We start from the raw sequence: 24,595 nt of genomic DNA, 5'->3' as shown, positions 1-24,595 counted from the left end.
CTGAAGGTTTGACTTCATTCCGTATTTGTGGGAGGTGTTGAGGCTTGCTAGCTCAGCTTTTGCTGTGAGCTGTGATCTGTTCTTCCAAAAGAAATCTGCATTGATATAATATGATCTCTCATTTTTAAATAGATGTTTTTCATTCTTTAATTTGACTCCTTAATTCTGTTCCACAGGTGACAGCCAAGGGTTTCGCTCCACTGCTTCAGTTTGCCTACACCGCCAAGCTGGTTTTAAGTCAGGAAAACATCCATGAAGTAATTCTGTGCGCGGACGTCCTAGGTATCCATAATTTGGAGGACTCTTGCTTCCGATTTCTTCAAGCCCAGCTTAAGAATGACAGCCAACCTGCCCATAATGGTAAGGTGGAATACAACGATAATATCACAACAGAGAATCCAGTCTTTTCTGAGGAAATATCCTGTTATGATTCTGCAGACACAAGGCAGCAGGGCAGTCATGCTGTTGCTGACCTGCCGCAGTGTCCAAAATATAGGAAATATCAGGATGGAGTTTGTGATAACAAGCACAATGTAGAGAACCATCATATTAGTAATGACATCATTTCGGCTAACCATACCTCAATTAGCCCTCTGAGCTCACACTTCACCGACAGTAGCGCTGTTCCGCAAACACGTCTTACACCCTCCAGGATCAAAGAAGAACCCTGCGTATTTGAGGAAAAAGGAGATGAAAGGAATGACAGCAACTCAGACTTGTGTACTGAGGAGGTATTGGAGATGGAGTTAGAGGTAGAAGGGGTTCCAGTAGAAGATATGCAATCTTCCAGCCAAGTATCATACTCTTCCTGTTTGCGTTCCTACCTCCAGACAGGTGGTCTCAGCAGCATGCCAAGCACCACCATTCAGCAGCTACTAAGCAACCAACTGTCTCTAAATCATTACAAAGAACTGGTCATACAGAGACCACAAACGAAGAGGGAATCCCTGGATGAAGTTGACCTCAACACTGGCATTGCCAATGTGATACCAGCAGCGCTTACTGGTATAAGTAGAAACCTTGAAAATTCAGTGTCTAAGCATGAAGGGAAGCTGGACAGACGCAGTGTCATTTTCTCTTCTGTGCCTATCAAGCAACATATGCTGTCCCATACATATGTTGATGAGGCCATCTCAACCTTGATGCAGGAAGAATCCCTTCCCTCCAGTCAGTCATTCCTCATTACCAGCTGCCCTGTTTCAATGAAAACATCAGTGGACTCTCCTACTACTTCTAAATCATGCAACCAGATTTCCAGCTCCTGTGCCTCATACTCTCACCCAGAGGATGCAACCATTGGTAGCTCATCTTCCACTTCATCCCAGTTTGACTTTTCCTCATCGCCACAGTCAGGCTCAATTTCTGGACTTCCTCACTGCCTGGCTGGGATGGTGGAGCACAGGAATCCCCACAAAGAAGTAGTCCTCACTCAGGACTGCACAAAGATTAAATCTGAAAAGACATTCAGTGCTAGTCGTGGGAACTCCAGTGATGAATCAGGCTCTTTCTCAGAGGGAGACAGTGAAAGTGGCACCTCTAGAATCTCTGGACCTGAGGTTAGTATGGCTCTTTATTATACTCCATTAGCCAAAATGTCAGTGTGTTGGCACTGAGGTCATCTTGGAACTGTCTTTCTGGCATGAGAACTGCGTTAAAGCAGAACTGTATATATTTGGCTTAACAGCCTCAAAATTACTGGGATCATTGATTTAACCTTCACTTTCCTTGTCGGTCATTAATCACATTTGGAATAAGGTCACAAGGATGAAACAAACACACCTTTGTGGCAGTGTTTTGTGTCTTGTCTCCTGTCTTATGTCTTGCTGTTGAAGCCATTAAATCCCAAAAGGTTGATTCTCTTCATCTGGACGTAGCATGGCAGAGCAGTAGGGTGGTGCAGGACAGAGGACAGAGAGAAATTGGTAAGGTGTGCGATAGGAGTGACAGATTGTTTCAAGGTGGTAGTAACATTACATCAGGGATCTGCTCTCAGCCTCTTCTTGTTTGCAGTGGTGTTGGACAGGTTTGCAGATGGGGTCAGGCTTCGTGGAATATGATGTTTGTAGAAAATGCTCTGGATGCTCCAGAAAAGAAGAGGAATGAAAGTCAGTAGAAGCGAGACAGAATACCTGTTGAGAGGGAGGCAGGTGTAAAACTGACGATGTCAAGAGCAGAAGTAGAGATAGTGAAGTTTGATGAATTTAAATATCAAACTGCACAAAAGAGGCAAAGAAGGCAGGATGTACATGGGTGTGCTGCCCACATCTCCCATCTGCTGACTAGGGATGGGTACCGGTATCGGGTGCCATTATGGCACCGGTTCTGACATAAATGGTAGTAACCAGACCGAAAAGCAGCGCACATTTCGGTGCTTTTTTTTTTCATGACATGTCATACACTTTGGATTCTAGCCGATCATTTTACCTTTACAAGGATAGTAGGCGGGCCCAGGTACGTACGTTCTTTTAGAGCAGAGCTACAGATTAAAAATGCCCAAGGCGAAGCGGTCAAAAGTCTGGCTGTACTTCACAGCAAAAGATCCAAACTCAGCAGCCTGCAACAAGTACTTTAAACCCCACGCCCCCAGTACCGGGAGCAAAAAGGAGGAGATCACGTTTAATTGGTTATAACACGGGGTGAGAAATATAAGTCCAGATATGTGTGGTATCCACAGAAACCTCTGAATCTCAGCTAAAATCTCATATAAACCATTTCTACAACCACCAAACTCAACGAAAACAAGCCACGATTAAACGAGCAGTTATGTAAATGCACACAAGTCCGCTAAACAAACAAGGCGAACCAGAAATTCTCCAGACTTCATGTATCCGGCTAAAGATAGGCTGGTTATCTTTCAGAGCTATCACCAATTCCAAACATCAAGTTTCACCACACTCTGACCAAAATTCACTGAATCAGCCGCAAAAGAAGACCACAAAAACACACAGCAGCGCAAATGCGCTAAGACAGAAATTGGCTTACCGTCCAGATTTCCTCCATTATTTTCGCCGGTAGCCGCTGTACTGGCGGCACTCCGTCTCTATTTCACTCTTCTGTACCACCTTTAGCAGTCAGTCCGGCAACATGCATTTGAAACGCGAGCAAGTCCAGGCTCTTTTCTTGCAAAAAAGATGTTTATTGAAACTTTGAATTTACATGGCAAGACTCGGTCAAAAAACTGTGTTGCTTCCAGCTTATCTGACTCCCCAACTACGTAACTACAGTGTGCCGGAAGCCCAAAATACTAAAAAGCGCATTAGAATGTTGCACTTCTATATTCTTATACCTTTAACAAAACAGTATTTTGAAATTAACTAGAAATTATATTCTTAACATCAAACATGTATATTTCTCCTCTAATCATTTTACCAGTACCAATAAAATTAACCTTTAATTGGCTCTTACATCATCCGGCCCCTAATTGGTTAGGTGGGAGAACTAAACAATTACTAACTTACACATTAATCATTAAGAGCCATCCATCCATCCATCCATCCATCTTCATCCGCTTTATCCGAGGCCGGGTCGCGGGGGCAGCAGCCTAAGCAGAGAAGCCCAGACCTCCCTCTCCCCAGCCACCTCCTCCAGCTTATCCGGGGGAACACCAAGGCGTTCCCAGGCCAGCCGAGAGATATAATCTCTCCAGCGTGTCCTGGGTCTGCCCCGGAGCCTCCTCCCGGTGGGACATGCCCGGAACACCTCACCCAGGAGGCGCCCAGGAGGCATCCTTGTCAGATGCCCGAACCACCTCAACTGGCTCCTTTCGATTAAGAGCCAATCTAATTGTAATGTCCATGAACAAACATTCTTTCTCTTCATCGCTCGGATGAAGCCTCCTCCAGAAGACACAACTTGTTAACGGGTCTTTCCAGGATGTTGCTTTTAGTTTTTACTTTCAATCTTCGGACTATTCCACTTGAGTCTGGCAACGTCTCAACCACTCTCCCCATGAGCCAGGAGTTGCGTGGAGAAGAACTGTCCACCAGCAGCACAAGATCTCCGACCATGAAGTTTCTTCTCGGTTTCAGCCACTTCTGGCGCTCTTGCAGAAGTGGAAGATATTCACGAGTCCATCTGGTCCAAAACAAATCTGCCAGATATTGAACCTGTCTCCATCTTCTTCTGGTGTATGCATCATTTTTGTTGAAGACACCTGGAGGCATGAGGGGCTGTGACTTAAGCAGCAACAGATGGCTCGGCGTTAAAGCTTCAACGTCATTTATGTCATCTGATACACTAGTGAGAGGTCTGCCATTAATAATGCTTTCAATCTCACACATTATCGTATGAAGACAATCTTCATTTGGCACTTGTTCCTTCAAGAGAGCGCTGAGAATTCGACGCACTGTTCAAATTTGTCTCTCCCAAACTCCACCTTGATGTGAAGCAGCCGGGCTGTTAAAAATCCACTTTATACCTTTTGGTTGTAGGACTCTTTCTATTTTGTCGTTATCCAATCTTTGCATGGCTTCCCTCAACTCCCTTTCCGCTGCCACAAAGTTTGTGCCATTATCTGACCTCATGATGGTAACTTGACCTCTTCTGCAGATGAAACGTCGAATCGCATTGATACAGGAGTCTGTGTCAAGACTGTCTGCAACTTCAATATGTACAGCTCTGAGAGTGAGGCAGGTAAACATGACACCATATCTTTTGACAGTACCCCGGCCCCGCTTGACATCAAATGGGCCAAAGTAGTCAACACCAGTGTTCGTGAACGGAGGTTTGTCTGGTAGAAGACGGTCTTCAGGTAAGTCTGCCATCCTCTGCTCACCAACCCTTCCAGAAATCCTATGGCAAATTTGACATTTGTTGATTATCTTTCTAATTGCTGAGTTGGCTTGTGGAATCCAATACCTGCATCGCAACTGCGCCAGCACATAATTGCGACCACAGTGACCAGTTCGTTGATGGATGTCTCTCAAGATGATTTCAGAGACTTTGCTGTGTTTAGAAAGAATTGCTGGTTGTTTAGCATTTTCTGGCAAGCCTGATTTATTGAGTCTGCCGCCAACTCTCAGCATCCCATCTCGCAGAACTGGGTCTAATTTGAACAGCTGGCTGCTACAACTGAGCTGTCCTCCCTTCTGTAGGATTTTGATCTCCTCTCCATCATGTTGTTTCTGGCTGAAGCGAACAATTTCTGACTCGGCAGCCTCAAGATCCTCCAAAGCAAGTGCTTTCTTTCCCATTGCAGATTTAAATGTCTCCATGTGCACTTGCAACTTTAACCTTTGCTTTTCAGGATCATTTTCATTTTTCTGGACTATGTTCGAGTAATGTTTTCTTTCTTCCTTTAACATCCACAGCACCTTCCTTAGCTTCATTATCCAGGCCACTGCTCTTTTCAGTTTAGTCCAGTCTGAATAGTAGTCAATGACATGTTTCATCGGTTCCATGCATTCCTCAACTTTCAGCATATTAACTTTCAGCATATTAACCGTTGCTGAAGTCTTGACTTCTGGATCATCTTGAAGGTTTTCCTTCTTTCTCACTGGCTGTTCCGGCCATTCATTTTCATCTAGAAGATAGTTCGGCCCGTGAATCCATCCAGCAGATCTTTTGGCTTTAAGCCTCTGCTTGCTTGATCTGCAGGATTTTCTGCCGATGTCACATATTTCCATTGTGATGGCTTGGTTGCTTCTCGAATCAGTGAAACTCTATTTGCAACCAAAGTTTTGAAGCGAGATGTTTTGCTATCAATGTATCTAAGCACAGTTGTGCTGTCTGTCCAGAAGACTGATTGTTGCAGAGGAACTTGAAGTTCTTGTCGCAGTAATCTGTCCATCCTCACTGAAATCACTGCTGCAGTCAGCTCAAGCCTAGGAATTGTGACTTGCTTGAGCGGAGAAACTCTTGATTTCCCAATGAGAAAGGCGCAATGTCTCTTGCCATGTCTATTTTCCATCAACAGGTAAGAGACAGTTCCATATGCGTAATCTGAAGCATCGGAAAAATGGTGCAACTGTGCAACAACGGTGCATCCGAAACCTGTAGGCTTTAGACATCTACTCACATGGAAGCTGCAGAGGACTACAACGTCTTCTTTCCATTTTTTCCAAACTTTTGCATGCTTTTCGTTGATCTCCTTGTCCCAACCATGCTGCTCTTTACAGAGATCTTTCAACAAAAGTTTTGCAGGCAAGATGACTGGTGCTAGAAAGCCAAGAGGGTCATAAAATGAATTAATGACTGACAAAATGCCTCTTCTGGTCATTGGCTTGTCTTGCAACCTTATAGTGTAAGTGAAGGTATCTGTTTCTGTGTTCCACTGTACACCTAGAGTTCTCTCAACTGGCAAAGTGTCATGCCTAAGATCCAGATCTTTCACCTCGTTGGCTCTGTGTTCTTCAGGAATTGACATCAACACTTTTCTACTGTTACTTGTCCATTTTGTTAATGTAAACCCTCCACTGGTACACAGAGCACGAAGATCACTGACTAATTTCACTGCAGCCTTTTCTGTAGCTACGCTTTTCAGACAATCATCTACGTAGAAGTTGCACATGACTGTCTGAACAGCTTCTGGAGATGCTTCTTTCTTGTGATCTTCTGCGGTTCTTCTTAACGCATATGAGGCGACACTTGGTGAGGAAGTAGCTCCGAATAGGTGCACCATCATCCTATATTCCTTCATGGGCTCATCCAGCTTGCCATCTGGCCACCAAAGAAAACGAAGAAGATCAGCATCTCTTTCTGGTACATTGACTTGGTAAAACATTGATTCAATGTCTGCCATCAGCGCTTCTGGCTCTTCACGGAATCTTAAAAGAACACCCACCAGCGTGTTAGTCAGATCCGGTCCCTGCAGTAACTCCTTGTTTAGAGACATATCCTGGTATGAAGCCGTACAGTCGAACACGACTCGCAACTTTCTCTTCTTCGGGTGATACACCCCATGGTGTGGTATATAGAACACTCTGTTGTCGTCACGGCTCAACTGATGGTCTGGCACTGGAACTGCATAGCCCTTGGTGATGATGTTTTCCATGAAGCACTTATAATCTTCAAAAAACTGAGGATTCTTCTTAAACTTCCTGAGCAAACATGCTAACCGCTGCTCCGCAACACAACGGTTGTTTGGCATTTGCAGATTCTCATTCTTAAGTGGCAATCCAACGTTATAGTGTCCATTTTCGAAGGTCGTTGTCTTTTCTACTGCTCGTAGAAACTGTTTGTCTTCTTGTGACATTTCCTCTTTGTCGTCATAATTACGTTCCGAAAAATTGATGTTATACTGTTGGACCAGTAGCTTCTCAACTTCCACTAAGGAGATTCGGCTTACTGAGAAATGTGGTTCTTTGTTTTCTGAATCATTTAGTTCTTTTCTTATGGGTCCATTCACAACCCAACCAATGGTGGTCTTCACTGCATAAGGACCTCCATTTTGTCCATTAATGACACGCCATGGCTCCATTGCTTTTGCACAGTTGGCTCCTATAAGCAGGTCTACATTAGCCTCTATCTCTGGTAGCCTCACTTCATGTAGATAAGGCCACTTCTGAATGTCTGACTGCTTGGGTATGTTTCCACTACTCACAGGTATACTAGTGTGAGTGAACACCTTGGGTAAGTCAACGAACTTGGAATCTTCCAACCCACACACTTCCAGGCCTGATATAACAAAACTGTTCATGAGTTTCTGTTCTCCTGGCTTTTCTTGACTCATGGTACTTAGAAGTATCCGTGTAGGCTTTCCTTTAACATTCAGTTTCCTTTGTAGATCTTCAGTGCAGAATGTTGCCGTGCTTCCCGGGTCCAAAAAGGCATATGTCTCTATATATTTATCACTTATTTTAGATTTGATCTTGACTGGTACTATAGAGAGCACACATTCCTCTTCTCCGGCCCCTGTAAGCCCACAAGTCTCTTGACTGACAGGAACTTGAGCACAAGTTCATTACCATCAGTAGCATCCTTCCTCTTTGTTTCCACAGAACTTTCTTTTTTCTGGCTGTGCAGAATGTCTGGGTGCTTTAGTGAACACTCTTTACATTCCATTCTGTGCTTACAGAACTTGCTGAGATGCCCATAAACCAAACATCCAAAACAGAGTCCCTTTGACTTCAAGAAATCTACACGTTCTTTGTGTGGTTGATTCTTAATCTTGACACAAGAAGCAAGAGTGTGAGGCTGCTGACAATACAAACATGGCTTCTCAAAGGCACTCACTGTCTTGATTGAATTTTCAGTTTTAACGTTTGTTTCTTGTCTTTTGTTCTCGGCGGAGATGTTGGTGGCAAAACTGCTTCCTCGAAACTCCTTCTTTGCTGGATATCTTTCCTTTTGGTCAGTCTTTCCACTTGTCACTGCACGGTTGTCTGGGATATTACCAAAGAGTGGATCCATAGCTATCTTAGCCTGGCGGTCTATAAAGTTCACCAAATCTGCAAATCTTGCTCTTTTGCCCTTCTTTTCTTGGAGTTCAAATGCTTCTACACGCCAGCGTTCTCTGGTTTTGTAGGGCAGCTTGGATATCACTGTGCGTAGATTGGTTGGATTATCCATCTCTTCCAAAAATTCAACATCTTCCATGGTGTTGCAACATCCAGTCAGGAACATAGCATAAGCATTTAATGCTTTTGCATCATCATTTTTCACTTGCGGCCATTTGAGTGCTTTCTCAATGAATGCGCTTGCGATCCTTAGCTCATCTCCATAGTGCTTATGTAGCAACCGTCTGGCCTCACGGTAACCTTTGCTAGGAGTCATGTGAACACAACTGCGAATTAGCTCCTGTGGTTCGCCAGCAGTGAACTGTTCCAAAAAATACAGCTTATCTTGATCGTTATCAGTCTTTTGCTCTACTGCATGTTCGAAGGCTCTTATGAAGGCCTTATCCTGTAGTGCATCACCTTTAAAAACAGGAATGTCCTTTGTTGGCAACTGAGCCAGCTGCTGCTGTTTCACAAGTAACTCAGTGATTGCATTCTGTTTCTGCATGACTGACAATAGATCATCACTTCTGTTAATGTGAGCATTAAGCCCATGAGTGGAGACTGGATGAGACAGTTGTGGTACCTGTGAGTTTTGCACTTGTGAATTAGCGTGACTACTCACATCAGCTTGTTGTGGGAGCATTATGCCAACTCTTTCCTTTTTAACTCCTCGACCTTGCGATCTTTGTATTGACACATAACTGCTCAGACCATCTTCAGATCTTTCATATTCTTTGAGCACCTTTAATTTTGCTTGACTTTCCGCTAGTGCAGTCTCCAACTCTAACTTTTCCTTTTCCGCTTTGACTCTTGCTGTTTCAAGCTCAAGATGTTGCCTAATCCTAGCCAACTCTAACTCAAGTTCTTGCTTTTTCTTCAATGCTGCGGCTCGTTCCAACAAGGCTGCGTGTTCTGCCTCCTGTTTAGCACGAGTGGAGGAAACTCTAGATGTTGTAGATGCTCGGCTGATTTGAGACCCATGCGAGCTATGAACTGCATCCTTTCTAGCTCCAACCTGTGATGCGCTGTCATCTGGGTTCACAGCTTCCTCCAAGTCATCTGTAACGTGCTCCTGCTGCTCAGCTTCATTTGGAATCATATGCTTATGATCCTCTGCTATCTATTTCTTTGTTATTTTCATAAACTCTCTTATTGATGCCATTTTGGGCTCAAACCAATTGTCCTGGTCAAACATTTTTTCTTCTTCAGACAAAAGGCTCATAACCTGGTTATTGTGACTGTGAAACTCATTCAGAGCCAATGCAAAGTCACTTTCCATCCTTTCTTTCACATTTTGAAGGTTCTGAGCATCACTCATCATTGTCTTTATCTCCTTTATTTTGCCTGTGATTGTTCCTAATGTTCGTCTTCTTAAGGCAATGAATCTCTGTAATTTTTCTTCCAAAGCCTTCTCTGTTAACTTACACGTTCTTCCCACCTCTCTTTCATCTGCCATCTTACAAGTTTCAGGGGTTTATTGGCTCAAGTTGCATGCACTATTTGTCTTCTTAGATTTTTTTAATAGACATAGTGTAAACCAGCTTCATAACGTGCCAAAAACTCCACATTGACTGCATCAAATCCTGTTTTACAACATGCAGTCCCACAGGCAGAGAGAGAAAAAAGAGAGCAGGGTTGACGACGGCAGGGAAGTTAAGTTTCACTTTCGTTTTCCACCAAACTTAACGAGCCGCCGAAAGACGTCCGTTTCCTCTTACAGCACGAAGTAATAAGAGAGTTTGTTACCTTCTTCTAAAGAATAATCCAAAGAATTATCCGGTTCTGTGCCAGCATCCTTAAGCAGCGCCTTTTATCTTACATTCCGCTAGGCTGCGCCCTTCCATCCGAGCGCCACGCAGCCGATCCCCCACATATTGGTGAAGCGAGTTTTTTGACTTTTGTAGTGGCGGCACTCCTTCTCTATTTCACTCTTCTGTACCACCTTTAGGAGTCAGTCCGGCAACATGCATTTGAAACGCGAGCAAGTCCAGGCTCTTTTCTTGCAAAAAAGATGTTTATTGAAACTTTGAATTTACATGGCAAGACTCGGTCAAAAAACTGTGTTGCTTCCAGCTTATCTGACTCCCCAACTACGTAACTACAGTGTGCCGGAAGCCCAAATACTAAAAAGCGCATTAGAATGTCGCACTTCTATATTCTTATACCTTTAACAAAACAGTATTTTGAAATTAACTAGAAATTATATTCTTAACATCAAACATGTATATTTCTCCTCTAATCATTTTACCAGTACCAATAAAATTAACCTTTAATTGGCTCTTACAGCCGGTAGCCACATGATTATCAGCAGTTACCACACCTACCTAGCCGCATCAGAGCCGTTTTCTGTCAACAACCTCCATTTTAGACCCACCTATAGACACGTGACTGGACAGACGTCACATGCAGTAAATTTGGGCCCACGTGGGTTTTGGCCTTGGAACGTCTGACTGGTTGAAGTAACGTGAACGTGACATTGTTACTGTGACTCTATTGGCTCAAACAATTAAAAAGTGGTGTCAATCATGCAAATTGACCGAAAGAAACCAAAGTTACAGCCCCTCAGAGTTTAAAGGGCCAGAGGCCAATTAAGCGCTCCATGCGCAGAAAAGGCCCATTACCATGTAAATGTGTGGTTAATTCTTCAAAAATGTATTTTTAAAAAAAGCATTTTTAGGCATGTTAATAAAATTAATGAATTTCTGCTCTTAAATACCTAAAAACTGGCATGGTGTCCAATTGTGTGCCAAAATTGGACATTTTTGTACGTCTGGATATTCATGTATTGACAGTGCTGTAATTTTTCACTGTTTCACTTTAAAAACATAAATCTTTGCACAGATGATGTTTATATGTTAGTACAGTTCTCATCATTTTGCAGAAAAAAAGAGACTGCTAAAAATAAAAACATAAGAGGTTTTTGGACAAAGTTTGTGTTCTCCATTCTTTAAGCACTGGTTCGAGCACCGTTTAAGCACCAGCACCGTTTCAAAAGTACCGATTTGGCACCGGTATCGGATAAAACCTAAACGATACCCATCCCTACTGCTGACCCAAGCTCCAGTTATGCCAGTTATGAATATATACAGTACTGAGCAAAAATGTTGGAGGCCAGTCCATGACTGATGGACTGACTGTGTGTTTTTCTAGCCAGTTATGCTTTTACTACATTGATTTGGGATAGTTTTCATGCTGACAAATGAAGCTTTTGGTAAACAGACTCTTTCAATATGATATTGCAGAGTGGATCAAAATCTGACCACTCCATAAGACCCATCGGCACTGATGTTCAGTCCAGTTCTTGTATAATTTGGCATAGCTAGGCTGTTGCTCCCTATAGCCTTTACTGAGGAATGGCTTCTCTCCAGCCACCCTTCCACCGAGACCATTTACGAACAGTTTGTGAATCAGCTGAAGGGCCAGATGCATCTCTGAGGTCCTGTGTTAGGTCTTTTTCAAAGAAAGTGACTTTCAGATAATATTCATTTGCTGTTTTTAAGCCTGTCATTTCTTCTTTTCTCCTCAGTTCAAGCCATATCTATGTTGTCCAGGTTAAACATAGCACCCTATGCCGATATATAATATAATAGCTCTTGAGGAATCACCTTGTTGGATCAAAAATTACATTTTATAGCTGTCAAAATGTGTTGTCTTTGGCATTTTTCCTAAGTTCAACAAAAGAAATGGGTGCAAATGGTATGTTTTTGTGACAGGTTTCCAGTAAATAAGTGCCTCTTCCCATTGTCAGCACAATAAATGATACCATACTTGAATGTTGGCACTGTTGTGCAGAGCATTGCTAGTTTGAAGAGGAGAGGTTGTCCTGTTGTAGTGGACTGTTCTGATGCAATGTAACAGTAAGAGCAAAAAGAAGTGGTGAACATGTCTGTCGATGCATTAATAGTTTTAATCAGATGCATTTAAATGTGTTCAGGAGTCGTTTATTTATTCAGTCAATAAATGAAAAAAAATGCCAGCGTGTTTCCATGGAAAGAGGAAGAATACACAGAAAGAACTATAACTGTTTTGATAAGGCAGAGTTGTGATAACCTCTGTTCTTTGTGCCTGAGATGTGCGCCATCTCAGGCACAAAGAATACTGACATCTAGTGGATTTTATATCACAGTACACTCCATCTCACAACATGCAACTGCAACAATTGAATACTACTTCCATTTCTGAACACATACTGATAACAGTTATGTCTATATTAAATCGTTCTATGTTGAAGTCTTATATTCACAATGTAAAAATATTCAAATTTATAGCTGGGTAAAAGTACTTCACTGGGGGCACCACTTCATATAATGATTTATGACGAAGACCCTCAGACAGTTGAAGTTGAACATCTCCACTTGGGGCAGCGACTCAGGTGAGAGCCATGACTCCAGAGTTGGAAATGCCATTTCTTATCTCTCTCAACTGTAAGACATCCCAGTGCAGGCTCGTGGTTGTCACTTGGTGACACCTACAAAACCAAATCATCTGCAAAAAGCAGAGAAAAGATCAGAGCATGTGATCCCACTGAAGTCGTAGATATAGAAAAATGACAGATATGTATGTTAAATCATTTTCTTGTATAAATACGTGAAGAGTCTGATTTTTTTTTTTTTGATTGAGTTCACTTCATCTAATTTAAGGACAGGTTAAAATCTAATGTTTTAGGTCATATTAATGCAGAAAAAAAGGAAATGTTTAAGGGTTCGCAGACTTCCAAGCAGCATTCTATATGAACTATATTTTTAAATGTAAATAGAAAATATCTTAAACATAACATATAGTTTTCTTAATTTCCTTGGCAACAGTTTCGTTTGATTTAAAATTAAATAGACTGCAATAAAGACCTGATTTTTGTAGGTGAAGCTGCCTTTTCCTGTGGACCAGATCACCAACTTGCCACGCAATGACTTCCAGATTCTCATCAAGATGCATAAACTGACCTCGGAACAGCTGGAATTCATCCATGACATCCGCAGGCGCAGCAAAAATCGTATTGCTGCCCAGCGCTGTCGCAAGAGGAAGCTAGACTGCATCCAGAACCTGGAGAGCGAGATTCACAAACTGGTATGGTAAACTAAAACACATACACACACTTTGAATAAATAAAATAATAATAATAATAAAAGGTTTGTGGGTATAAAATGGAAATGTGACACTTATTAAGCCATATTTTAATCTAACATGTTCTCCAGTATCCACATTGAAAATCTAATGCTCTAAGGGTCTGTCCAGTGAACGTGTTAACAATGTATCTAAGCCATTCACAGATTTAAAAGCAATAAAAAGTATGATAAACTTTTTACAGGGAATTTGTAAATATGGTTAAAGAAGACAATATGGGGGTGGCTGTAGCTCAGGAGGTTCCGCAGGTCATCTACTAATTGAAAGGTTGGTTATTCAGTCCCTGGCTGCTCCAGCCTGCATGCCAAATATGGGCAAGCTACTAACCTCAGGTTGCTCTTGAGGTCCATTGGAGTATGTTATATGTTATATAGATTAATAAATTATTTATTTTTGTATTTTTTATAATTTTTTGCCTCTTTTGTTTTTTGTTTTAGGAATTACCGTACAATGTATTTTTCTTTTTACATGCATTTTGTAAACCCTTAGTGATCCATAAGCTTGAAATATAATTTAAATCCACAAATGCTGGTACTAACCTCACATTTATTATATTTGGCTTTTTGGAACAATAGACCTAACACAGCAGATGCTATAGTGGATTGGCGATTCATGGATTGTGTGCTCGACTTATAGGGCGATCATGCTACTCAGCTTCACTGGAAAAGTCTACTCCAAAATACTGAAAAGGAGATTATCATCATTATTAATATCTCACTACACTATGTGGTGTTGACCCTGGTCATGGAACTTCGAACTAGCTCTTTCTTCTCTGAAAGTTATTTCAGGGTGCATGGGAGTTTGCCCAACAAGTCCACCTGTGGTTTGTGGATTCTGTGGGTATTGCTTTAGGAGTATGCAATATCCAGCATACCATCCCTGTACACCTGCAGTGACCTCCAGCTTTGCTGGCAAGTAGTCAGACTTGTTTGGAATAGAAGTTGGACTTTTCCAGGGCTCCCGTTCTCACCAATTCTTCTCAGAATTTTTATGCATAGAATTTCAAAGCAAAGCCAAGAGGTGGAAACTTCATTTAAAAAAAAAAGAAAATTAAATGGTTAAAATAGTGTCACTACTAAAGACTGCCAGAACGTGAACCCTCCTTCATTTTTCTCATGTTAAGCAATAGTGGATCATTGTCAGTCCACTTTTGCAGGGGTTTTTCCTGCTGTACGTAAATATCTGTTGGAATATATTGACAGTTGTTTTATTGATTCCCAGCTCCAGTGCTATTAAGCCTATTAAGAAACTCCCTAATATCAATCTTGTAGGCACTTGTCAGTTATGTAACAATATATGATATATAAATTTTACTAGGTCTAAACTTGACGTTGCAACTTTTACTGAAAAGCAGAGGCTGCTCGTGTAGACATGAGATTGAGTTAAAAGATTCTTCACAGGCTTATAACTGTAATGAGAGGTATGGGGCCAGATTGGAAGTGGGCTGCAGTTTACCTGATGAAGTGATCAGCAATGAGGAACAGCAATGTCATGATAACCTGATGATGCTTTGTCTTGTGAACCCAGGTATGTGAGAAGGAGAAGCTGCTTAGCGAGCGAAACAGGCTGAAGGTTTGCATGTCCGAGCTGTTGCAGAACCTCTCTTTCCTCTCCCAGCAAGTGTGTAGGGAGGTGCAAGGCAGCCAGCCATCGCCCATCTTTGCCAGCATTGATCTCACATCCAACCCCTCATCACCTTCAACTGAGGACAGGTCTGTCCAGCCCACGTCACCTGTGACCCAACAAAGTGAGGTTGCTTGTACATCTAATTTGGATGCCAATCAGGAGGGGTTAGAGGATAGGCAGCCTGCAGAGGAGATGTTGCCTTTAAGGCAGGAGGATCCTGAGCGTTCACTAGTGCTTGAATCTACTGACAAAGTATGTAGCCCCACTGTAACAGTGGATTTCTGTCAGGAGATGACTGTGAAATGCACAACAGAAGAACACAACAGACAAGACTGTGCTTAGAGTTTGGGGCTAAATGACACAATCTGTGCATACTTTGATATTTAAAGCATTTGTTTCTATTCTTTTTTTTTTTTTAATGAATGATACCAGTATTGTCTTTCAATATTGTTCAACAGGTATTTTTTTGACTGGTATAAAATAAAAGCATTGGCAGCTTTCTCTCTCTTTCTGTGTTCCATTGGATTCTCTTCCTATCATCTTCCCTCCCTCTCTCATGCATCATGGGAGGCTAAACTCAGGAATTCTACAGAATGTACAGTGATATGCTTGTTACCATAAACCTGAACTTTACTTTGCAGTCCTGTCTAATCTTGACAGTTACTTATGTGCAAAAATGATTAGTGGTAAATGTTTGGATATATTGTAAGTCAGTTTTCATTTTGAACCACTGAAATGTGGAAAATTTTAGTTTAGTTTAGTATTATTATTTCTATTAATGTTATTTATATAAAGTAGCTTTAAGCTGTTTTGAATATGCACCCATTTTACTTCAGTCTGTTGATGCTCCTCTAGTTATTTAACCATGAATTGGTAAAAAAAATATATATATATATATTCTAATGTCTATAATTTAGGGAATCCCACCTTTACTTATGGTTGGGGCATGACCAAGGTGACATAAATCCAAACTAAAACCACAGCCATTTTTAGAGATCTTTTTGGTGTTTGGGTTAAATAGTGGAGCTATAATTGGACAAGTCTGAGTGTTTTTAATTTTAGTGAGAGCTCAGCTAGGCCATGCTGACTTTCCTGGATATTTTTGCAGGGGTATCCACAGTCTCTTGCAGACCATGGCCCCTTAGACAGATAATGAAATTAATGATACAAATATTCTATCTAAATGAACTATTGAAAAACTATTGAAGTAAATCTGATTATATCAAACAGTTTAGGCTTGACTCTATAAATTGATGCAGTAACTGTTAAGTGATACAGGCCTTTAAAGTAAAATGTTACCAAAGTTCTGTATTTATAAAATTTCACATTGGAAGACAAAAATTAAATGAGCTGTCATATACATTTAGAATTTCTTATGTCAGACTTGAGCTTTACTTTTTTGTGTATTTTTTTTTTTTATCTTTGTCTTCTGTGTTTTTTAAATGATTCTACTAAAGAGGCAGAGATACATTCCAGAGTCAAAGCACTGCCGAGTACATCTAAGGGGGAAGACATGGAATTGGTTACATGCTTTGTGATGTTAGCACTAAAATTAAGTATGAAGCCAACTAAGTGGTTTCCAATAGATGGTTTCCATAGGGGTCACTTTATATTTATATTTTTCCTGAAGATTTTTCCTGAAGATTTTCTCACTTGGTCTTTATAATATGAGTTTAGTATAAAAATCAGCATGCAAAAAAACTATAAAATTAAGCTTGGCAGATCTTTGTCAAAACTGCATATATGGTGTTCAAACTGGGTTTGGGGTTTCTAGATGTTCCAAATTGTTTCCTGTAAATTGGAAGGTTTCTACACAGACCTGTTTCACTTGATCCTGACAAAGACTAAAATGAAGTATTATTAGCTGGCCATTTTTTAACAAAGCTTACAAAGAAATTACTGTCTTTGATTATAATGCATATAACTCAAAACAGTTACTACTGCATATAAGAATATTTGACTACTGTGAAAAGTTTTTCCTCTAAAAACAAGGCCACTTTCATATATTCTGTATTCATTACATTCAAAACATTTGAAAATCATTAATGTTGAGCTTGAGTAAAATAGTATAAATAGCATATATCCACTTGGGAACTTGGGAGAGCTTCACAGAGAGTAGACTGAGGCTGGTGTTGGTGCATCAAGAGCACCGTGCACAGACGTTGCTCCTTTTATAAAGTCACCATTTAATTAAAGACAATGTCAGAAGCATCTTACCAGAGCTAAGGTAAAAAGCAAAAGAACTGGTGTGTTTCTCAGTGGTCCAAAGTCATCTTTTCAGATGAAGGTAAATTTTGCATTTCATTTGAAAATCAAGTTCCAAGAGTCTAGAGGAAGAGTGGAGAGAAACAGAATCCAAGGTGTCCAATGAGAAGTTTCAAAAGATTGTGATGATTTGAAGTAACATGCCGTCTGCTGATGTTGGTTTCACACAGTCACACTAAACTCCAACATGAGTGTAGCTGTCTACCAGGAGACACCTAATGCTTCCATCTGCTGACAAGCTTTATGCAGAATTGTATTCCTTTTATATCCGGATTGGTAGGAAACTCCAACCAAATGGTTTGCTGACCATGTTATTGCTGTGCTTGATCGAACTAGTCCCTCACTTCAATATTGCCATAGACACTGTTAAAAAACGGTGATCTTATATGGATCATTTCTACAGAGATGTTTTTGTTATTAGTTTATCTGGATTCTTCTCATTGGGAATTTGGCCAGGAAAGATTGGTGATTCCAAGGAAACTCCTCCCAAATGGTTTGCTGACCATGTTATCACTATTACCACTGTGTTTGATTAGCCCCAGAAAATTAAGCTTTAAATTAGGCTAGGCATTTCTCTCAATTGTAACATGCTAACAATGAGAAGTCACTGTTTTGCTGGATTTTAAACTTTAGTAAATCCCATGTTCACATGTGAAATTATAAAATAATCAACATTCTTGGCTTTGTCTAATAGAGGTCATAATGTCTTGAATCATTGGGATATATTATCCATTATAATGGGTTTAAAATTCAGTCATGCTGGTACGGTCTGTAATCGACAGTTTAAAGACCAGTACATAGAATCTATTTGTGGAACTGGACAATAGAATTTATAACTTTCCATGCTCAGAGGGAGACGTGTAAGGAAATCATATTCTGTTATTTCTTTCCTTTTGACCCATGTATTTATTGTATTAGTCATATTTTAGTGTTTGTAGTAATTATGCATTAAATTGCACTCATTTTGCATTGTTCATAAGACAACCGTGCTGAAAAGTATTCAATGCAGCATGTTCAGTTTCAAATTAACAAATGATTTCAATGTGCTGAAACTCCAAGCAAATACTGAATCTCTACATACGCATCAGTATCTGTAATACTGCATGGTGGTTCAAAGTTTCAGGCACACTGGCACATATTGATTTAAAGGGATGCCAGATTCATCCGTTGAAATGTCAATGGTGAGGCACGTGGCAGGGGTGAGTGTTGCTGGTGTCTGTGTTGTTGCTGCTACACAGCGAGCATTATGATGAAGCATGCCCGTGGCATTTTAATGTGGGTTGTGCCACTTTTAGCACAGGAAAGTCTAATATTACACTTTTGTTTATTCTCAGATATCAACCCAGGAAATAAAGAGTCAAAATTTCCCTGTGTGATTATGTAAATGTGAAGCTATTAAATATCCTATCATAAAGACGATAGGATATTTAAATTCAAAAAGTAAAACTCTTAATGGATAGGATGTGAGCTTGACATGCCAGCTTTGACCATGAGCTGGTCCCTCACTCACTTATTGCCACACACACTGTTCTTTATTTGCAAGTCACTCGTACTTTTAAGTTGTAATATTTTAACATAAAGAGGTGTGAGTCTGTTACAATGTAGAGTAGTAAATGGTCTTTTAACTGTAGTGATAAAATTAACACTGATATATCATTTTAATAGAAATGCTGATGTTTTATTTAGATTGGTTAAAAGTTTCAAGGCTTTGTGATAAGAGTAGGATTCTAACTGGTACTGCTAGAGGGTATAGACTAAAGCATCAAATGAATATTTTATTCACTGGAAATTCCACTGCTCTTATAAAAAACTGTACTGTAAGTGTCACAAAACAAGGCAATCAAATTTTGTCATCACCAGGGTCCAGTAGTAGAACTTCCATAAGTTTATTTCAGGCATTTTGTTTCATTATTGATGAACCTTCCATTTGTGACATCCTCCCCTCTGAAAATATTGAGAGCCAGCAATCAATATATTAAAAAGTTATGTAATTAACAAACATCATTAAACTGGAAAACATTGTTATGAAAATGTGGAATAATCACAGAACGTGCATGGTTTGTATAAAAGTGCTGAAATGGAAAAATTACTTGAAATAAATAGATCTTTTGAAAATTAAAAACACTTTGTTTTGAAAATGTGTTGGGTTATCTCACAGTATCATCATTGTTTTTATTTGTATTTATCCATAAGATTATGTGCTATAACTTCTTTTCCTTTGTGTGTGTTGGTTTTTTTCATATGCTCAATGCTTTCTCAAATGTCCTCCTGGATAAAGGAGATGTACACTTGATCTAATTAATCTGATCCATATTTGTTGATGAGCTTACAACACTGTTTCTTACAGAATATTCCCTTTCCCTGTAACAAAACACCATCAAATTTTAAAGAAGTGAATATAAAATGCTTGACCCAGTTACACCCACCTATTTTATGTCTGGTTTCTAAAAAAAAAAGGCTTGTCAGGGGGAAAAAACACTAATTGCAAAGATATGTGAAAAATATTTTGGGTTTTGATATTTTTTGGGAATGTATTGTGTGCGATCATAATATCACCTACACTTGCCTTTGAGTCAACATTAAAATTTTGTTGTACATTTTGGAATAATTAATCCCTAATTTTAAAAAAGGAGTGATATAAAACTGCTGTAAGACTGAAAAACGTCATATTGTAGAATTATGTTGCCAATATTCTTTCACTCCTGTTCACCACATGCACTTTGTGCAGTCATGAAGAAACTTCATGCAGTGATTCTGTGCCTTGTTTTGACTGTAAATTTAACAAGATTTTGGTTTGATTGAAGGTTTTACTTCAGTGAAGTCAAAGGTATCATTTGCTGGTCTGAATTTCAGAAATCCAAACGTCAGGGTACAACATTTGTAGAATGTGTAGTAATCTTTTTTAAAAATATTTTCAGAAAAAGTCATGTAGCGCATGTAATGCCAGTTCAAATGTAAATTTAAGACAGAGACTACAGTGGCAGCATATGTTACTATGGTAAAATGATATCATTGTACCTGTGTCAATGAAATGAAATGCTGCTTTAAATTATTTTACGTAATGTTATACTTTGAAAGATAAATTTGTCAGAATTTCCAGGAAACTGAAGACAGTGTTTATTTGGCACACAGCACTGGGTATATGGGAAGAGTTTTTTGACATTCATTAAAATTTCAGATGCCTCCAGTTTGCAGTGATCTGATATCTGATAGCAGACTAATAGCGTTACCTATTTTATCCAGCCAGTTTACAGAATGAATGAATCTTGGATTGTGAACTTGTTGTTTTAAGAAAACAAAGCTAACAAAAAATAAACAGTTGAACACACTCGTAACACTTATCTACCTGCATGCTTCAGCATACCTCTTCATGAGTAAAGACCATAGGACAGACAAGTAGACAGCTTCTGTGGCATTGTTTGTAACTTTTTATAGTATTTGTACATTTTACATTTTCATTTTACCTGCAACATGACTGTTCGAAACAGATTTAGTATTTTTCATTTCCTTTTTAATCTTTGAATATTCAAATGACCAGTGTTTTGTTTTGTTTTGTTTTTGTAACTATTGTGCAATGCCATGCCTTGGTTATTTGATATGAGAAAAACATACATTTTGCTTGGGCATTCGTTGTTGAAAAATAAAATAAAAAGCATGGAAATTCCATAGTGGTGTGTGTGTGTTTGTGTGTATTTTGTTTAAATAGTTGTTGAAAAAAGTTTTTTGGGGGGTTGTTTGTTTTGTTTTGCTAATAAATATTTCATTTTAATACAATATAAAGTATAATTCCACATGAAATCACTGCACTGCACTACACACACACACACACACACATACGTCTGCTGTTGCTATCCTCGTGGGGACATCCCATTGACATAGCCACTTACCTTTACCCAAACCACCAAAGATGAATGCCTAACCCTAACTCTTACCCTAAACCTAACCATAACCCAATTGTAACCCTGACCACATATCGAGTATAAAAAATGCCTTCAACCCAGTGGGGACCTGGATTTTGGTCTCCACGAGGGCTGTTGGTCCCCACCAAGGTAGGAAGAACCAGAACACACACACAGATTCTAATTAATTCTTTGACTTAGAAAAGGTACTTAAGCTTATAAAGTACATGTTACAGAAACAAACAGATCCTCTTAAGCACAATGCTCCATGATTAATAATGGGGTGGGGCTTTTTTGTTTTTTCCTGAAAAATTATAAAAAAATTTGGCCAACACACTGAAAGATGTCCATGTTAAAAAAAAAAAAAAATCCTTTTCTATTAATGTGAACATGTAGACATTGTAAGGTGCTTTGGCACTGAGTCTGCTGCCTCATCATGGCTGAGTGGTTTGGGCCACATGTGACTTGAGTGGATCAATGTTGATGGCTGGATCATTGATACAGTTTCTCCCTTGTTTGTGACCTAGCTGGGTTGTGGACAACAGCTCTTACAGCCATGGCATTAGCCTTGTCTCTTCACTTCTTCATGATTGAGGAGATATCCAGAAACATACTCTGGAAAAGACAAAAAGACAACTCTGACTTTTAATGTACTGTCACGTTTTCATCACATTTAGAAAAAGCAAAAAGATGAATGACTCATTATATTATTATTATTATCATACAACTTATTTTATTTGTGTCAGGGCTACTATACAGCTTTGGACCAACCAATTTAGTTAGACATGGGATCTTAAGGTTAATGCAGTGTTATCTATTAAAGCGTGTGTGCTTAACATATATGTTTAATTTGTAATCTATTCTAATTACTCTTAATTTCAGAACAATTAAACATTGGCAAATCATCCATGAAATTTGTCTTATAAAATAAAAATACAATATGTACCAAGTGTGAAAGTAATATTTCATTAGGACTGACACATTTTCCATTTTGAGCTCTTCAATTAAAATTATAGTCAAATAATTATTTGCTGACTCTGTAACTCTGATGTGTCCTTTAATTTCTAACAAGAGGTCAAACAAATGTGAGGCCATTTAATGTCTTTATCTCTAATAATTTAGGGGAATTGGAATTCTAATCATTATTTCCACAGAACCCTGAATAGATAGTATTGGGCCTTAGCTAGATTCACAAGTAGAGTATCTACAATTACACACATTACAGTTATGTGTGTATATAATTATAGTACTGTACAGTCTAATTTAGCCTCTGAACATCAAAAGGTGAGGTCAACTTTCTGGACAGTTGTGTTCTGTTATTTAGGGACATGAGACTGCTGTTTACTTGCCATTGACATTCTTCGGCCTCCGGCTGGTGGCATCATCGGCATGTCTCCCTGCAAGGACCCCAGTTCATCTGACTCTTCTGATGTATGTAAGGAGGGACTTGTGGAGCCAGTCATGGATGACAAGCTCTCAGATGGTGGCCTGATCATAAAGCTAGTCTTCCTAGTGTTGGGGATCAGGAACTCGCTCCCCACTGACTCCCTTCTTTCATTTTCATTAAGATTTGTGATAGCTCTGGGCCTGACGTTGCTACTGGCCAGCAGAGCTTCCAAATGGCTGGGGTGAGGATGGTCTTCCTCATGAGTGTCCTTGTGGCTTGTTTCATTAGCATCTGCAGTGGACATGACAGGGATCCAGGCTTGATTGAGGTCCAGGTTTGTGGGGACTGCAGATCCCTCACTGGTTTGGGGAGCTTGGATTGCACAGCTCAGGGCAGATGTGGGTGGATTCCTTGCTTGGGGATAGATATAGATGGTTTGACTGTGCCCCACATGAGCCAAGCTGTTGTGTCTTGGTGTGTCCTGGTTGGCTTTGAGCCCACTGTTGTAATGACTCGGTTTCAGGTCCGCCCCTGGAATCACTTTGAAGGTTTGAGTCAAAGGCCCATCGTGAGGTGATACATTGCTTGTTACACAGAGATGTGGTAAGGATGACTTCCTCTTGGACCTGTAAATCAAACTGTCATCTTCTGTGTACCTCTCTGCATACAACACCTGTTTGATTTTCCTGATACCTAAGTGGGATATTTCTAGAATGTTTAGGAAAAGTGAGACACCAGCGATAGCAATCATGAAGACCATAAATATCGTCTTCTCTGTGGGCCTAGAGATGTAACAGTCTACGCTGTTGGGGCAAGGCAGTCTCTCACACTTATAGAGAGGCTCCAGCTGGACACCATATAGTATATACTGGCCCAGGATGAAGCAGATTTCCACCACGGAGCGTGTAAGGATATGGATGATGTATGTTCTCAATAGAGAGCCTCTCAGAGGTGCCTTCTTCACCTTCTTCTGCTCTTCCAATCTCCTCAGCTCTCTTTCCACCCGCTTTTGTTCATCCAACGCCAACTCAGCCTCATCAAGCTCCTCCTTTAGCTGGGCCCGTCGTCGGTGACGTTCCTTCTCCAATGAACGAATGCAGTAAAGAGCATGGCCCATGTAGACAAGTGAAGGTGCAGACACAAAAATCACTTGTAAGACCCAGAAGCGAATTAGTGAAATGGGGAAAGCACGATCGTAGCAGACTGCCTTACAGCCTGGTTGGTCAGTATTGCAGACGAACTCTGATTGCTCATCATCCCATACATCCTCAGCAGCTGCTCCCAGAATAAGCATGCGAAAGATGAAGAGTATAGTAAGCCAGATCTTTCCCACAATGGTGGAATGTATATGGACCTCTTCTAGGATGCTGCCCAGCAGGTTCCAGTCACCCATGGTCAGCTTCTCACCATGTCACTGTCACATACTCAAACTGTGGAGATAGAGCATTCAAATACAACCCATTATCACACAAAACACAAGGTTCAATACATTTTAATATCCATCCATCCTCCACCGCACATCCTTTAGCAAATTGGAGTTTCCAGTAAACCTATCCCCACTAACTATGTCTTTGGACTATGGGAGGAAGTTGGAGTACCCGATGCATACTCCACACAGAAAGACCCCAGCCTGATGGCAGAATTGAACTTAGGACCTTCATGCTGTAAGGAAACAGTGCTAACCACCATGCCACTGTGCTGCCAGATTTAATATCAACTTTTAAATATTGTTCATTGTATCAACAGATTCTACTATTTATGACAATTCTATCTATAGATACCGGTGCAATTATTGAATTTTCTGAAAATCATTAAAATAGCGCCAAAAACACAAAAAACACAAGAAGACAGAATGGTTG

General features: G+C 40.1%; 2 protein-coding genes across 6 annotated transcripts in view; one reads left to right on the top strand and one right to left on the bottom strand.

Annotated features, from left to right (window-relative positions):
* LOC116330260 (transcription regulator protein BACH2-like) overlaps positions 1 to 21,116 on the top strand; it is an 83,284-nt gene extending 62,168 nt beyond the window's left edge. For all 5 annotated transcript variants that reach the window (XM_039602921.1, XM_039602922.1, XM_039602925.1 and 2 more), the window contains 3 exons: positions 177 to 1,556; positions 13,296 to 13,502; positions 15,087 to 21,116. In XM_039602921.1, the coding sequence (XP_039458855.1) occupies positions 177 to 1,556; positions 13,296 to 13,502; positions 15,087 to 15,527 (2,028 nt within the window). In that variant the 3' untranslated portion in view covers positions 15,528 to 21,116. The remainder of the gene's footprint in view (positions 1 to 176; positions 1,557 to 13,295; positions 13,503 to 15,086) is intronic.
* A 1,549-nt stretch (positions 21,117 to 22,665) lies between these two features.
* LOC116334515 (gap junction alpha-10 protein-like) lies at positions 22,666 to 24,129 on the bottom strand. The gene has a single exon (XM_031757944.2). It carries the CDS (start codon positions 24,127 to 24,129, stop codon positions 22,666 to 22,668), a length of 1,464 nt encoding a protein of 487 aa, XP_031613804.1.
* Positions 24,130 to 24,595: the final 466 nt, after the last annotated feature.

This window comes from Oreochromis aureus, linkage group 19 (genome assembly GCF_013358895.1).
Source record: "Oreochromis aureus strain Israel breed Guangdong linkage group 19, ZZ_aureus, whole genome shotgun sequence".
NCBI lineage: Eukaryota > Metazoa > Chordata > Actinopteri > Cichliformes > Cichlidae > Oreochromis > Oreochromis aureus.
The sequence above is the reverse complement of the archived record's forward strand: the minus strand, read 5'-3'. Positions and strand labels throughout refer to the sequence as shown.